The sequence below is a fragment of the Lagopus muta genome, chromosome Z, assembly GCF_023343835.1.
Source record: "Lagopus muta isolate bLagMut1 chromosome Z, bLagMut1 primary, whole genome shotgun sequence".
NCBI lineage: Eukaryota > Metazoa > Chordata > Aves > Galliformes > Phasianidae > Lagopus > Lagopus muta.
This window is the reverse complement of record NC_064472.1, coordinates 4,783,617-4,799,882: the sequence shown is the minus strand read 5'-3', so window position 1 is coordinate 4,799,882 and position 16,266 is coordinate 4,783,617. Positions and strand designations below refer to the sequence as shown.

Genomic DNA, 16,266 nt, shown 5'->3' with positions numbered 1-16,266 from the left:
TGCATCATGCTCTGCTACATATGACGGAGTTCACAGCCCCACTCTATGCACCATTTCATGCCCCCCTCTCCCTTTAACACAAATGTATGCTCGGAGTGAAAACGCAGTCCGACATTCACCTGAGGAGCTATTCAAGGGATTCAGAACTTAACTGGAGACGAACACAATTATGTGGGAACATAACGGATTACGTGGAGACAGAGACATAGAAAACCAGTTAAACTAAACATTCTTCCACCTGTTAGTCAAGATTTTAGACTAACATACTGGAAAAGATGCTTTTCATTTAGAATAAAATTGGGTATTTCCTCCTGCCTACATGACACAAGTCCTTAAGCTGAATGAGTACACTGAATACCTCTTCAAAATAATTTTAAAAGATAGGAAAGTTTTTTTTTTTTTTTTTTGTTTTTTTTTTTGGTAACTTTTTCTCTAAGCATTTGAAAACACCCTGCTCTCAAAAATTTCTCAAATACTAAGTGATTAGGGTAATGCAGATTCTCTGAGCAGCACAGACCATGAGGAAGACAGGTGTTAACCGATGTTGTGTGTAACAAGCAAATTTGGGTAACACGCTGGAACCACCTGTGGGCCTTTTAGAGCTCTGGTGGATCTTCCTCCATCAAAGCAATTCTGTTTGTCAGCAGAAGCAGCAAAGACCAAGACCTGTTTCACAAATAGCAGACTCATAACCAAATCAGTCCTTCTTATAACTGGGAAGGACAATTACTGAAAAAGTAACAAGCACTTACATGCATTTATGAAGAGGTTATTACTTTGCTGACCATTCAAAACAGATTCATTAAGCACTCACTATGTGGCACAAAAGTCAATTTATTCCTGAATCGAGAAAACTCAGTAGTGAAAATCCTTTCAGAAAGCTAAGAGTTAAAAACATAATCCTCTACCACGCCACGTCTCAGCAGGTAAGATTAAACAGACAATACAGAACAACTCAAGACTGTAATAACAAAGAGTTTATTAGAGTCAAGAATATATAATCACTGTACAGAAAACATTCAGAGTTAACGTGTGAAATACTGAACTGCTCACTGTGCATTACGGTTGCTGAGCCGGTTAGCGATCATTTAATTGACTGCCTACAGCTGGCTAACTTATCAGCAGATAAAAACATTTCTGTAAGCAGGGAAGAAATGATTGTCCTTTCTAAACGATAACGTTTCCCAAGGTCAGAAAGAAAGGATCATACAAATTATATTTAAAACTTACTCTTGGAATAAAGGTGGTAGGGGGAGAAGAGTGGTTAACAATCCCATGTTCTTCCACAGTGAGGAACAGTTGCTGCACTTTGTACATACACATACTCAGTACAGTAACTATTTCCATTTTTAAATAAGGAAATATTGCCATCAAGTCCAGCACCTTCCAGGTGAACTGGGAGGAAGTTGTGCACTTCAACCTTTGAGGCTCATACATTTCACCAGAAAGAAATACCAGAGTACCCATGCCTGATGGATGGTATAAATAAACATTGGTTAAAAACAACAACAACAACAACAAAAGGTCATTTTTAAACCTTCAAAGAATAAAGACTCAAAAAGCTTCTGAGCTCCCAGTTCTCCACGCTCCTAAGTCTTTAACTTCTGCCTTTCAGTACTGCTTGGTGAAATCCATAAGGGCTTGAGAAGTTTATTCTTGAATATTTGCTGAGACCTGTTTCCACCCATCGGAAAAGGCTTATTTTCTCCAGTACTAAAAGGGAAGAAAAAAAAAAAAAACAGGAATTTGTTCAATCTTACAAAATTACTTACTCTTAGAAACCAAAGTTAAGAGTAAATTGAACTCTAGGTTTGAAAGGCACTGAAAATCGCTTCCCAAAAAGGCAGGTGATTTTCACAATCCTTCAAGAGAACAGAAAACTTAGAAATCAACTCTACCTGGCATTGGACAAATAGTATCATGCAATGTACACAGTCCTGGTGGTGGATATTCCATGTTTTATTCTGACAAGCAAGACTGGATCCCACCAAAAGGATAAAAACCAGAAGCACTGTCTCGAGTAAAAAGAATCACTGCTGCATTCTGGGATGTAGCAGTACTGGGAACACAGCTTTGGGATATCCTAAAGCCTCTTCACATTTACAGTTTAATTGAGTTTGCACCTTAACAGGGCACAGTCATTAGTACAGTCCCAGCTGCACAAATTCATTTTAGGTGGGACACTCTTCATCTTCCAAGTTTTCCCTTTTTAAAAGTCAATGCTTAATATTAGCCCAGGATACAACTGATCTGAGTTGTATATTCACAAGGAACAAATGTGAAGTAAGTTACTCCAACTGGAGAGTGTTTCCCCCTTCTGCAGAAATAATGCTAAAATGAAAGCAACTTTCCAGGGAAAAATAGCTATCCAGCCTTTATTAGTATCAACTGAAATTAGTATGCACTTCTTCTCATTTCTCAAGCAATGCAGCACAGCACCATTCACTTATTCTAAATATTAAATTTATTTAATCATCAAGAGTTCGTTGATAACCATTATGAATAAATACCACATAAAAAGGTCTGTAAAATACCTAATAACACATTAGAAACTAAAGGCTTCACATGAACTGAATCCAATTCACAATATTATTACAAGAGAACTCTACCATGCTGATCCCAAAATACCTAGTCTATTTTACAGAAGAACACTACTACCTACAGAGTGACATATCGAGTGTTCATACACAATGGTTATTGCAACCTTATTAAAAAGCTTTTAACTGTTGCAGTGGAAAGCATAGATTCCCTAAAGGGCTATTTTGGAGGCAGTAGGAGAATAAATACCTATTGATAAATTAAAAACAAAAACAAAAAAAACTTGAGGGCATTTCAAAAATGGAAAATTGTGGTTTTTTAGGACCTAATTTAAGTGAGTACCATTACACCTGCATAGGTTATTTGTTTGGTTTTTTTTTTGAGACAATTTCTATGACTATTTAGAGGAAGGTCATCAGCAATTCAATGCAGTATTGTACACGAACAAACCGAAAGCTTCAACGAGCCATTGTGTAAGGTGACTACTGCAAATTCAATTATGCATTAATTGTTCATTTGTTCAACAATTTAGAGCCTCCGAAGACTTCAACAGCAAATACTTAAAAAGAAGACAGCTTCGGAAAATTTTGATTATTGAAGTAGTAAATATCACTACAAAGTGTCCTACCTCATTTTGTAATATAAAGAGAATAAACTTACACTTTTTTTAATTTTTTTTTTTAATACAGTCTCTAGAATGTTAATTCTTATGAATTGCCAAATCATCTGTGACTATTCTTTTTGTATCCTCACACTGACACGCATTCAGCGTTCTGCAAGGGGAAGCCTGCAGCTGTAGCTTTTTACAGTGTAAGAATGAAGGCAATAATCAGAACTCCAAAACTAGCCGAAGACTCCTACATCACATGGGGCTAAAACATTTTAAGCACATAATCGCAGGAAATAAAATAGAAAAAAAAAAGCTAAAGGACATAGATGTCAAACACTACAGCAGCACAAACTCTGCACACAGAGTTCACAGCCTCATGAAAAACAGCTTGTTGCTTAAAACACCATTCTAGATCTAGAAGCCTCAGGTTCATATTCTTGGTTACTGTATGTATTCTGAACAAATCTGTCTTGCAATTATAAGAGCAGTTGTAAGGGTTGAAGAAAGGTCAAGCTAGAATAAGTCTGAGTGGAAAAAGAAAAGGTCAACTAAATCAGATCCATAAACTCTGACTTACTAAAACAGTTTCACAAATGCAATAACAATTATGTAGTACAGACTGGCAGTCACCCAATACCAACGAAGTAAAAAGATATGTCTTAAAAAGTCACTGTTGGTATGTGATTAAAAGAAAGGTCTACACACATACTGGAGGCACTTGAAAATTTTAATCTTGGATCTTTACAAAGGCCTTATTTATTTATAAGATCCTGAGTTGTTAGGCATTTTTCACTTTTTAAAATAACCATTCCACAACCTATGATCAAATTCATCCATAATATAACAAATTTTGAAGCATTTTCATTTTCCAACAGAAAATGTAAAATCACCTTTATAAAATACATAGGCAGATGGAAATGATATTTTTACTTTCTCCCCTGCACTGTAATGAAGTTTTTCAAAATAAAAATTTAATTTGTAGAACAATAAATTCTTTGGAACTCCTTTAGCAATATGAATAGCCACAGAAACTGAGGACATCTGATTTTATCAGTTTTTGATTTATTTTTTTTTCAGTTTTCCCATTGTCCCAATATAAGGTCTCAGGCCAAGCTGCATTCCTGAATAAACTCTGCCTGTTTGGAGGTGCCTAACGTAACAGAGATAGCTGCTTACATAGCTGCTGGGGACAACACCTTGTAGTGCACTATCACTACTGAAAAGAACCTTTATGATTTTTGAGCAGAGATCCTGGCCCCTCCTATGCACCCTGTTGTGCAAGCTGCTGCCTTAATTACAAAGGTAAGTAATTGCAACACACAGGTCAGGAATTATCACAAAGGTAGGAAAGGAAGGAAATCTATCAGCACTTTGGGAATGAAAGATACAAGAGTACTTGACTTTTCTCTTGTAGAACTCCAATGTTCCAATTTGCAGTTCTTACCTTTGGTAAGGCAGTCAGTTACATCTCAACAAGTATGTTTGCTAAGTGCCTAAAAGAATTTTCTAGGACCACTGAGAGCTTGCTCTGCAGTGCTGTCAGCAAGAACACATTTTGAACTTGCTGAAAAATAAATTAAATCAATGGTAACAATGAAGTCTTGAACTTGCCACTTTGAATCTGACTTTACTCAGTTTTCAGAAAAAAAACACCAAGAAGCTATCTCACCTGTGCAAACTTATGGATTTGTTCCACCACAGCTGCAAAGAGGGCATGGACGCTTTCATCAATTAGGCTCTGCATATAATGGACGGCTTCTTCATCAGAAAGGTCCAAACGGAACTTGTCCTGTACCTGAAATGGGGTGTTCATGTCAAACAGGAATTTAATTCAACAGTTACAGCATACACAATTGTACCCAAACCAACAGTAGCAGACATTGGCATTAAAACTGTAGAATTTTAGTAAATAATCTATTTAACTTCTAAATTACAGCAGATTACTGGCAATTAGCACTTTTATGTAAAATGCCAGATTTCTGAACTGCTTTAAAATGTCATTAAAATGTGTATTTAAAAAAGCAAGAAAACCCTCCCAACACTATCTCCATGAATGGCTACATGGAGACACTGCTATTCCATACACTGTTTTATTTTAAAGCAACATATTTTAAAAATTGTATCCATTGTGCAAATAAAGCATTTTGCCTGTTAACTGCAATTTGTGTATGAATTAAAAGCCGAAAGCAGTGTAATTAAAAATAAAGCAACAAGATCTATACTGCCTTATTTCAGCCGTGGCAATAACTGTGATCCATGAATATTTACAAAGGCATAGTGAATGCCTTTTTGTGAATTCCAACTAATTTCAAGGCAACTATCAGGACTGCTCCAGATGGCAACATCTCATAAGCACCGCTACTACAGACCTGCAGATTTTTCCTTTAGTACACAGAACTGGCAAGAGCTGAAACATCTAAAACAAAGCAAAAAATTTGCTTCTCAGGAGCTAAGTAAGTTTAGTAGACAGTACTTTTTATCCCTCGAGAACATAATATGAGAGTCAGGTGCATAAGTGAGCACTTTGGATGAGTTCAAGTAATTGGAGGGAAAGAATTGATATAGTATTACAAATATCAAAACATAATTTCTAAGTTTTACAGAATCACAGAATCATAGAATCACAAGGTTGGAAACGACCTATCGTTTATATTCCTATCTAGTCCAACTGTCTCCTCATCACCATTGCACCATAAGCACTAAACCATATCACACAGCATATCATCCAGACGCCTCTTGAACGCTGCCAGGGACTGGGACTCCACCACCTCCCTGGGCAGCCATTCCAGTGCCTGACCACTCTCTGAGAGAAAAAGTTCTTCCTTATGTCTAATCTAAACCTCCTCTGGTACAACTTGCAGCCATTTCCCCGGGTCCCATTCATTGCCTGGCAGAAGAGGCCAAATGCCTCTTCACCACAACCTCCCTTCAGGAAGTTGTAAAGTGCAATGAGGTCTCCCCTGAGCCTCCTCTTCTCCAGACTAAACAATCCCAGCTTCCTCAGCTGCTCCTCATAAGACTTGTCCTCCAGACCCCTCACCAGCTTCATTGCCCTTCTCTGGACATGTTCCAGGACCTCAACATCTTTCCTGTAGTGAGGAGCCCAAAACTGAACACAGTACTCAAGGTGCAGCCTCACCAGTGCTGAGTAGAGGATGATCACCTCCCTGCTCCTGCTGGCCACACCATTTCTAATGCAGGCCAGGATGCCGTTGGCCCTGTTGGCCACTTGGGCACACTGTTTGCTCATGTTCAGCCAAGCATCAACCAACACCCCCAGGTCCTTCTCTTCTTCACAATCATCCAGCCACTCATCCCCAAGCTTGTAACACTGTATGGGGTTGTTGTGCCCAAAGTGCAGAACCTGACACTTGGCCTTGTTGAACATCATCCCATTCACCTCAGCCCAGCAGTCCAGCCTGTCTATATCCCTCTGAAGGGCCTCCCTACCCTCAGGCAGATCAACACCACCTCCCAGCTTGGTGTCATCTGCAAACTTACTGAGGGTGCACTCTATCCCCCGATCTAGGTCATCAATAACGATATTAAACAAGATGGGCCCCAGTACCGAAACCAGGGGGACACCACTTGAAACGGGTTGCCAGCTGGACTTCACTCCATTCACCACTACCCGCTGGGCACAGCCCTCTAGCCAGTTCCTTACCCAAAGAAGTGTATACCTGTCCAGGACACGGGCAGCCAGTTTCTCCACAAGAAGCCTGTGAGGGACCGTGTCAAAGACTTTGCTGAAGTCTAGGTAGACTACATCAACAGACCTTCCCTCATCTACCAGTCTGGTCACTGTAAGACATTATTCTGTTAACATCAGTGTCTCAAAGCTTGCTGGGGACACAGACGGACTTGCTCAAGTCCAGGCAAGTCCTGGGCAAGGGTTGTGAAATCCTTTGTCTGGGAGACACAGATGGACAAGGCCAGGGGCAAGGAGAAAGATGAGCTGCAGCTAAATAGCTGTGAAGTGCTCTTTTGTGTGGACTTATCTCAGGATGATGGCCATCTCAGAGGGTACTAATGACTCTTGCTCAAGGCCCATCCTTGTCACCTAGGCAGGAGAACAAGAAGGATAAAAGAGGAACTGAAAACCATGAGAACAGGGTTTCTGCCAACAGATTCCTCATGAAGAACAAAGGTTTTCTGCCAACAGATTCCTCATGAAGAAGAACAAGGATTTCTGACAACAGATTCCTTATGAAGAAGAACGAGGATTTCTGACAACAGATTCCTCACGAAGTGATGCCTGCATGCTGAAGTAGAAGAAGAGATGTCTGAGATCAGATTCCTCACACTACGGAATTCCCGCATGCTGTCGAACTCTCCTGGGCATGCTGCCTGAGCACTGCTGCTTCCTCCTGGATTGGCTCCACAACCGCCTCTTGCTACCTGCTTGCTGCACAAGGCCAGCCACGCTGCTGCTCTCTTCCCCCCCCCTCCCCACTGCTTCTGACTCGGACCTTCAAATGTCGAGCAGTGGGACGCTGCTGGATGCTGGTGGTGACTATCCCTGCTTTACGCAATTCTTGCTTCTTTCCTATCTTTTCTATCGCCCTCCTTCCCTTCCACGTCTCCCTGATTAGGATTTGTAATAAACTGGTTGGACTAACATATGAACTGTTATTTCTTAATCTCACGTTGGGTATACAGATATTAAAAGAACCTCCTCTCCCTCCTATAAATTGAAGCGAGACAGTCACCCAGTCATAGAAGGAGATGAGGTTGGTCAAGCACGACCTGCCTTTCACGAACCCGTGCTGGCTGGGCCTGATCCCCTGGACACAGCGCACATGCCGTGCAATCTCATCCAAGATGATTTGCTCCATAACCTTCCCTGGTACTGTGGTCAGCCTAACAAGTCTATAGTTCCCTGGATCCTCCTTATGGCCCTTCTTGAAGATGGGAGTCACATCAGCAAGCCTCCAATCCTCTGGGACCTCTCCAGTTAACCAGGAGCGCTGATAGATGGCTGAGAGGGGGTTGGCAATATTATGATATGATGCATGTGCAAGAAATTGTTTCAATGATTAAGTTTTTCATAGGGAAAAACTGTAACTTATTTCCTATCCAAACTTTCCCATTTTCCATCTCTGACAGTTGAGCTCATTACTTTTTTTTTTTTTTTTTTTCCCCTAGGAATTCTGCATCACAAATCTCTCATATAGGGAAATGTCAAAGTCTTAAGTTCCTTCTAGAACTTCTCCCAGATAAAACTGAAGACAGACTGTAAGCCAAAATGAAGTTTCTTTTGAACATTTTCTATTCATATACCTTTATGCATTCACAAAAATGCCAATTTTTTTAGCAATGTTCTTAATAAAGCCATATTAATGATATATCATAATCTTTTCACCCCCTTTTGTATCCTTTTTATATATAGCAAGGATACCATATGTGCATCCACCCTTTTCTTTATGACAACAAAACCATCTAAGATTTCAGTTAATTATTACTCTGCATTCTTTCCAAAGCAAAGTATTTTAGAGAAGTACCTTTCAGCACTACAGTAAAAGCCTAAATTAATTGGCCAACTGTGGAAAGATAACACTGCTGCACTCAAAATATAGTTACAACTCTATTCTTATTTTCAACATACCAACAAAAAATTAAATTCTTCAGCAATATTATTTCAAAAGAAGTATGATCAGTATGGAAGGAAAGATTAAGCTGGAAACACAAAATCTCAAGAAAGCAAACAGCAGGAAGGGAATTAGAAAGTACTTCAGGCTAATACTTCTATTTTCATAGTAAGTGTTTGTCCCATATACATGTTAGAAGTTTGACAGTAAGATGCAAAACAGAATCAAGCTGAACTTAATGGACTTTTCACATGCTTGCAACTATGCACAAGCTTAAATACTTCCGCAGCAGAGACCACAGGCTTCTATCATAATTATTTTCATGTTTACTGGAAAGGTGATTTGAGATTTTAGGCAAATTTCTATTGGCAGCTTCTAAGAAACAAAAACAATTCCTCAAACACTATCACTTTTTAACTATAGTCTTCAAGCACTTCAGCTATTTTCTGATGTTCTCACAGGAGAACTCAAAATCATACATCATACAACATGATGCTACTTTACTCTAGGGGATTAATGACTCAGCTACTTCCCACCTTCCCCAGGAGCACACTGGGATGGTTACATATGCAGAAAAATTTACCCACAGTTACATTCTAAAATCAACTTGCAAGTAACAGCAGGATCAAATGCTGCCGAGTATGAGATCCTTACCTGGAAGTTTTTCAGCACTGCAATTAAAAATGATTGCTGCAACCTAGCTGAGAAGAAGCATGGCATGATGACAAATTATCTCTAGAGCTGCAACATCATCAAGAAATTTAATATACATTGACTTATGGTTCTTGTAACAAAACCAACAGTAATTATTGCTTGAAATCTCTCAGCTCCAAAGTAAACCACATGTTCTAAAAGCCAATAGTCTCTCACAGAAGATGTGCAACTAGCAAAAGATTTTTGCACAATATTATGCAAATATGGAGGTCACATTCTGATGAGTTACACAATTACCTAATTTTACACAGCTAAGAATAACTGTCGCTATGAATATATAAAAAATATTCCAATTGAATTATTTACCAACAGTTCTCATTTTGTCATTTAAATTAAACAGCTCTTATTAGTTTGCTATTAGTTTTATTCAAAGAGAAAATAAGTATATTTGATGAAGATATTTAAGTTTTTGTTTTGTTTTCAGAGAAGAAAGTTTTAAACCCCAAACTGTATACATACAATAACTTTAAATTTATTTCATAATGTTTCATTATTAGAACTTGAACTGCTATGGGTGACAGTATGAACTACAGTATCTATGAAAATACTAATATTGAATTTCAGTATCTTAAGTAGCCACTTTCTGTCAACCTGCCCACTGGATAATGTAATTTAAAAAAAGAAAACAAACGCAAAAAAAAGTAGTTACATGGACTCACAAGACTTAGAAATTCAGAAGGGAAAGATATAATGAAGATGAACTAAGCAGAACTGCTCAGAAAACAATATAAGAGTGTGGAAATTTAGGGATAAATATTTAAGTATTAATTAGTTTCAAATGAATTGATGAAGGGAATATAAAAGCTGACCATCACTGCAGAATTTTATGGAGGAAGAGGGAAACTCCTGCAGGTGGCAAGCCAAAACAAAAAAACAAGCTCTATAATATAACCATGAGTAAATACTGCTTAGCAACATGATCATCACATGTAAAACCATAGGCTTAGGCTTATCAACTCTTGCTGAAATAAACTCAAGTGAAAAGCACTACAAGAGGAGAAACTAGTTACGTGCCAGCTTCTTCCCCAAGTTAAATGTCAAGCACAAGCTGAAAATACAGCACGGTAACAAAAATAGGGTGCTCAGTTCGTTTTGATTCCTACATGTGTATCAAGTCTTTACACACTGAAAGACTGCTAACATACTCAAACTCAGTTTAGAATTAGTGCTGTTAACCAAATTCATGTTTTGTGAACATCTGCAGATACAACTGACAGAATTATTGAAAAAAGTGGCAATGTATTTTGAGCAAACTTACTGCACACATAAGAAAATCCTCTTCATGCTATTTCACTCTCTAACTACAAGCCAGCAATTCCAAAGACTGATGGCCACTCTAGCATGTATTCTCACAGCAACATGAAGCACCACTGCTGGAGTTTACTGCAACAACTAGCTACAGATCTAGCTGTTAGCTATTTTTATCACTGTAATACAGAACTGCTCACTGCAAAGTCGGCTTACTCAAATGTAAGACAAACTTCAGTGCCCTCTTTGGGTGACAGTACGCATCGGATGCAGGAATCAGCAGCTACAAAAACCTCAAATGAAACCATTTGATAGTCAAGAAATTAATAAAATTTATTGAGATCTTCTGAGTTTTTACTGCTATGCCCTAAGAATGATAATAACAGCCAGCATTCACTGCTAATATAGAAAAAATTGGCATTTCATTCTTGGCTCAACCCTTACCACATTTTATCTTTTTCAAAAAGCTTTCTCTGCTTTAAAAAGACTAAGGTCACCCAGTGCCACGTTAAATGGAAAACACATAATACTTTTTTCCACTGTTTTCTTTTGTGTTCTACTTGGTCCAAACCTAAGGAAGGCAAACTTTCAACCACCTTTACAGCCTGATTAGTTAGCATTATGTTATACCAACTTACACCACAGGAGGTGACAAAAAAACACAAGAAAGGAAGCCATACAAAATGGCTGTAGAGATCTTTATGATTATAGTATCATATACAAAAATTTTATTTTCATTTAGAAGAGTTATATGTTTATAAAACTTTTAACACGCATTCAGGCTGTAAGGTAATGCTATTCTAGAAGTTTATAAAATAACACTATGATATTTCTAATGCAACATTTTACTTGCCAGTGTGTTTTTACATCCCATTGCTCACGAGCTTGCACATATTTTGTGCAACTTACAGTACTTCCCTGCGTATTAGGAAAAAGGAGGACACATTATGCTGCTTTGTGAAGTGATGGATTAGACTGCAACCCAAGCTACTGCCTAACATAATGCTTTAACTTTGAGGAATCACATGGTGGTCATTCATGAAAAATCTTTCTTATTGCTTCAACCCTATGCAATGTACTCCGATATATCTGCTTCAATAATAACAGTAAGTATGTTACAAACTGCCTGCTTTTTTCATCTCATTAAGCCAAACTGAAGGAATTGGCTTCTCTTACACCACAAAGAGGGGTACAGCTGCATCTCATGAAAAATTGTAACTTTAAGGAGTGCTGAACAATTTAAGCAATACACAAGTTTCCTTGTAGTTTAATGACAAGTTGTACTCTTGACTTATCAACAAACAAAAATAATCTTTTATTTTCTAAATGGCTTGACAGCTGTCTGCAAGATCAGAGCCTAACTAACTCAATGATACCTAAATATTAAAAAAAAAAAAAAAAAGACTGAGTATTGCTGCATTACCAGTAATAAAAATGCTGTCCACAACATTCCATCAACATTACTATTCAGAATGCCTTTTTAGATTAAGAAATATTTGTGAATCTCCATCTTTGTCTTCCACTAGCGCGGAATTAAGGTTGAAACAGCTATTGACTCGAGTAAGAAAAAGGTAATTTAATTTTACTGGTCAGTCCCAAAAGGATCTTTAGCTAATGTGAGTCTGCTGAAATATATATCGATTTTTTGTTTAAAGTTTTTTTTAAAAGAAAAAAAAATAATAATAAAAAAAATCAATTGAAATACTGAAAGCATTTATTCAATTTTCCTACAATAAAGTATAGTGTTATCTTACTTCTTAAATGATCTAAGAAACCTACCATTCAGCGCAAGAGACAAAAGATACAGTCTTTTTTTTTTTTTAATAGCACAACTAAAATTCAGAATTACTTTCAGGCAGACTAATGGGCATTAAATATCCAAAACAAATTTTCTAACACATTATCTAAAAAATCACCTGTTCACCTTTTTACAATGGATTAAGATTATTTAACAATTTTACAGTGGATTTAGGATGGTTCTGCTGCTCAGCCATTTTAGAAAGCACTTTTGTAGTTACTTTGAACACAGTTTAGTTATGCGTAGTTATGTCTAGAAAGACAAGGAAAGCTTTCCAGTTACCTTTTTTACAGTCTTGTCAGGCTCAAGAGCAATATCTGGAATGTTGGCATCTACCATAAGGGAAAATAAGTTCAAGATCAAGTTGGAGTACCTGAAGAGAAGAGCAAATTAGGTAAATGCACTTTGCAGCCTGTACAAAAGAAAACATTTTGTGAATAATTTAGTTTAAAGAGAACAAAATCATCTTAATTTGAGTTGGTAACATTTTAGAGAAGTTTCATACACGTTATTCTCACATATTTGGATAAACATATGCTAGAATGTCAATTCAAAGGTTTTCTATATTAATAAGGATAGTAGCGATGCCGTAGTATTATATAAATTAACAATCAAACAAATGAAGTCCTCACAATAAGAAATAATTTTTCATTTTGCTGCAAGGGTTCCTGCCATAACAGGTTAAATTTAAGTGGTTTAACCAGATCTACATATGCAGTTGCCCAGTTCAGCTGAAATAACTCCAACAGCGTATTATTCATAACCATTTGAAGAGAAAAAACAGCAGTTTTCAGCTTTAACAAGGTGCTGGTAGTACTTCCAAATCTTCTAAGGAACATCATTTTACCCTTGCAGGAAATTAACTGTAGGTTGCTTACTGAAAGGATAATTTCCAAGCCGTTCAACATAAAGTGAAGCTTCCTTTGCTCTCTCTGAAGACATCTTATCTCCTTTTAGAGAAAATGTATGCAACAATCTTCAAAACCCCAAATACTACTTTCCTAAAAGCATTAGGAGCTTTTTAGATGGTAGAAAATGAATTCATAACAGCAAAACCTACTAGAAAATTTCAGAATATATACAAGCTGGCAACTTTACAGAATACAGAACTAACTCACAAAATCTTTTGCACGTAATTATTTTAATTATTAACAGGAACTAGTATTTCCTAGACCATTCTGTGAGAATCCTTCTTTGTTTTTTGGCTCAAAGCTTGCTTCCTAAGGTATTTCTTGTTATAAGACTCTGATTGATTTGTTGAAGAGGCAAGTGATGGGTGCTAACCGTGTGACAACGGATATCGCTTTGGGAACATTTGAAAGCCCCTTCCTCCAGAGCTGCTTGCTCTGTAGAAGAGCGGATGAGAGTGCTCAGGAGTGTTCACTGGCAGAAGACCTGGCCTGTGACTAAACAGCTCCAGCTAGGTATGGGAAAACTGGGGAACGATACCATCATGTTCTGTGAAAAACAGGATGTAGATGGGCATCCCTGCTCCCTCTTATCTGCTGGCAAGGCCCGGAAGATGAGAACAAAGGAGTTTCTGCTGAGATCCCAGAGCCAGAAGCTGCCACTCCAAGGGGAGCTGACTCAACCACTTTGGATTTGAGCTGTCACTCCAAAGACAGCTGACTCGACCACTTTGAAAGCATTGAAAAGGGGCCATCATCACCATGGTCATCGTCCTAGTCGTAGTCGTTGTCAATAGAACGACTCTGCCTGACGACCCACCACTACTGAAGATCAAAGACTGAACTACAAACCACGCTGGATCCATGCTGGTGACTATCTCCCTCTTGCTGCCTATGAAGACTCCTTGCTTCCTCTTTCCTATCTTTTCTATCGCCCTCCCTCCCTTCCCCATTACCCTAATTCATAATAGTGTCCGTCCTCCCCTTCCCCATTTCCCTGATTAAGATTTGTAATAAACTGGTCGGACCAACATTTGAATCGTTGTTTCTTAATCTCACGCTGGGTATACAGATATTAAAAGAACCTCCTGTCCCTCCTATAAATTGGAGCGAGACACATTCCAATATAAGGTTTAACTCTTTAGTACACAAGCAATTATTTTGAACTGTTTGGAGAGAAATCTTCTGTCTGAAAAGCTACAGCTGTTCTACCTAATTTTCATGAAGGCAAAAAAATTACTTTTAGCACAGATTAAATTAAAAAGAAATAAAATTTACTTTTTTTTTCTTTTCTTTTTTTTTTTTTTTAGTTTTCGGTTTTAGTTTTGTTTTGTTTTCCAAATTGGGCAAAAGAAATATGGCAGCCAAGTTGCAGTAGAGCCAGAAATCACCATAAGTTTTCATGAAAACTTGTTCTACTTGCTTGAGACTATCAAGACTCATGTTAAACATACTTAAATCTTGCAGCTTTACTCTATCAAGGCTGTTTCTAAGTCATCGGTAGCTTACAGCAATAGCAATTTCCAAAGACATACTTCCTTCTTTGCTTCTACTGCTCTTTTGTAATCAGATGAAAGCAACTTCCAGAGGGACAGTCTTGAGCAGAGGACCCAGCTGAATCTCATGAGATTCAATAAATCCAAACAGAAGGTCTTGGTTGCCCTAGGTTGAAGCAAAATCCACTGTCAAAACAAGCTGGAGGATGAGAGGGCTGAACACAGCCCTGTTGAGAAAGACCTGTAGTATTGGTAGATGGGAAGCTGACCATGAGCCAGCAACGTGCTTCACAGCCCAGAAAGCCAACTGTATCCTGGGCTATGTCAAAAGCAATGTGGCCAGAAGTGCAAGAGAAGTGATCCCTCTCCTCTACCCTGTGCTGATGAGACTTCACCTGGTGTTCTGGGTCTAGACAGGGAGTCCTCGGTACAAGAGAGACATGGACCTGTTGGAGTATGTCCAGAGGGCCACAAAAATGATTCAAGGGATGGAACAGCTCTCCTACAAGGACAGGCTGAGAGAGCTGGGGCTCTTCAGACTGGAGAAGAGAAGGCTCTGAGATGCCCTGATAGCAGCCTTTCAGTATTGAAAGGGGAGCTACAGGGAAGAAAGAAAGAGACACTTCAGCAGGGTCTGTGGTGACAGGACAAGAAGAAATGGTTTTAGGCTTAAAGATGGTAGATTTCAGTTGGACATAAGGAAAACGTCTTTTACAGTGAGGGTGGTGAGACACTGAAGCAGGATGCCAAGTGATGTGGTTGATGCCACGTCCCTGGAGAATTTCAAGGTGATGATGGATTGGGCTTTGGGCAACCTGATCTAGTTGTGCATGTCCGTGTTCATTGCAGGGCAGTTGGACTATATAGGTCCCTTCTAACCCTAATGTTTCTATGATTCTACAAACTTGAATTATGTGGTGAGAAATTAAGTGGACAGCAATGGGAGGTAAAGCAGTACAGAATAAACTGGACAGTGAACAAAAAGTGTAAAGGGATGCAGCTGAGAAATGGTGAGATTGCAGATACTGATGGTAACTCCTGAAAAGTTCCTGTGTAGAACTGCAGTTCAGCAGAAAACAGAAAAACATGATCAATAGCCAGATGTAAAGGTGTGTACATACTGACGTAAGACACAAGGAGAGAGAAGGCCAACCACCAGGTGACAAGAAATCCAGACAAGGTCAACAACCCAACTCCATCCTAACATTAGAAATTCTGTTGAAACAGTAGAGCTAGAAATCTGATTTGTAGAAGGATGAATACCTTGAGAATCTCCTCTATTTTCTTAATAGTTCTAAGTGATGTTTGTACCTTGTTATTCATGCCACATCTTTAACATTTACATTGACAAGGCCTCTGTCATGGG

At 38.4% G+C, this 16,266-nt stretch overlaps 1 protein-coding gene across 2 annotated transcripts in view; it reads right to left on the bottom strand.

Annotated features, from left to right (window-relative positions):
• Positions 1-962: 962 nt before the first annotated feature.
• Positions 963-16,266, bottom strand: part of PIK3C3 (phosphatidylinositol 3-kinase catalytic subunit type 3) — a 63,153-nt gene continuing 47,849 nt past the window's right edge. For both annotated transcript variants that reach the window (XM_048932019.1, XM_048932020.1), the window contains 3 exons: positions 12,779-12,869; positions 4,818-4,943; positions 963-1,713 (listed from right to left, as the gene is read on the bottom strand). In XM_048932019.1, the coding sequence (XP_048787976.1) occupies positions 1,699-1,713; positions 4,818-4,943; positions 12,779-12,869 (232 nt within the window). In that variant the 3' untranslated portion in view covers positions 963-1,698. The remainder of the gene's footprint in view (positions 1,714-4,817; positions 4,944-12,778; positions 12,870-16,266) is intronic.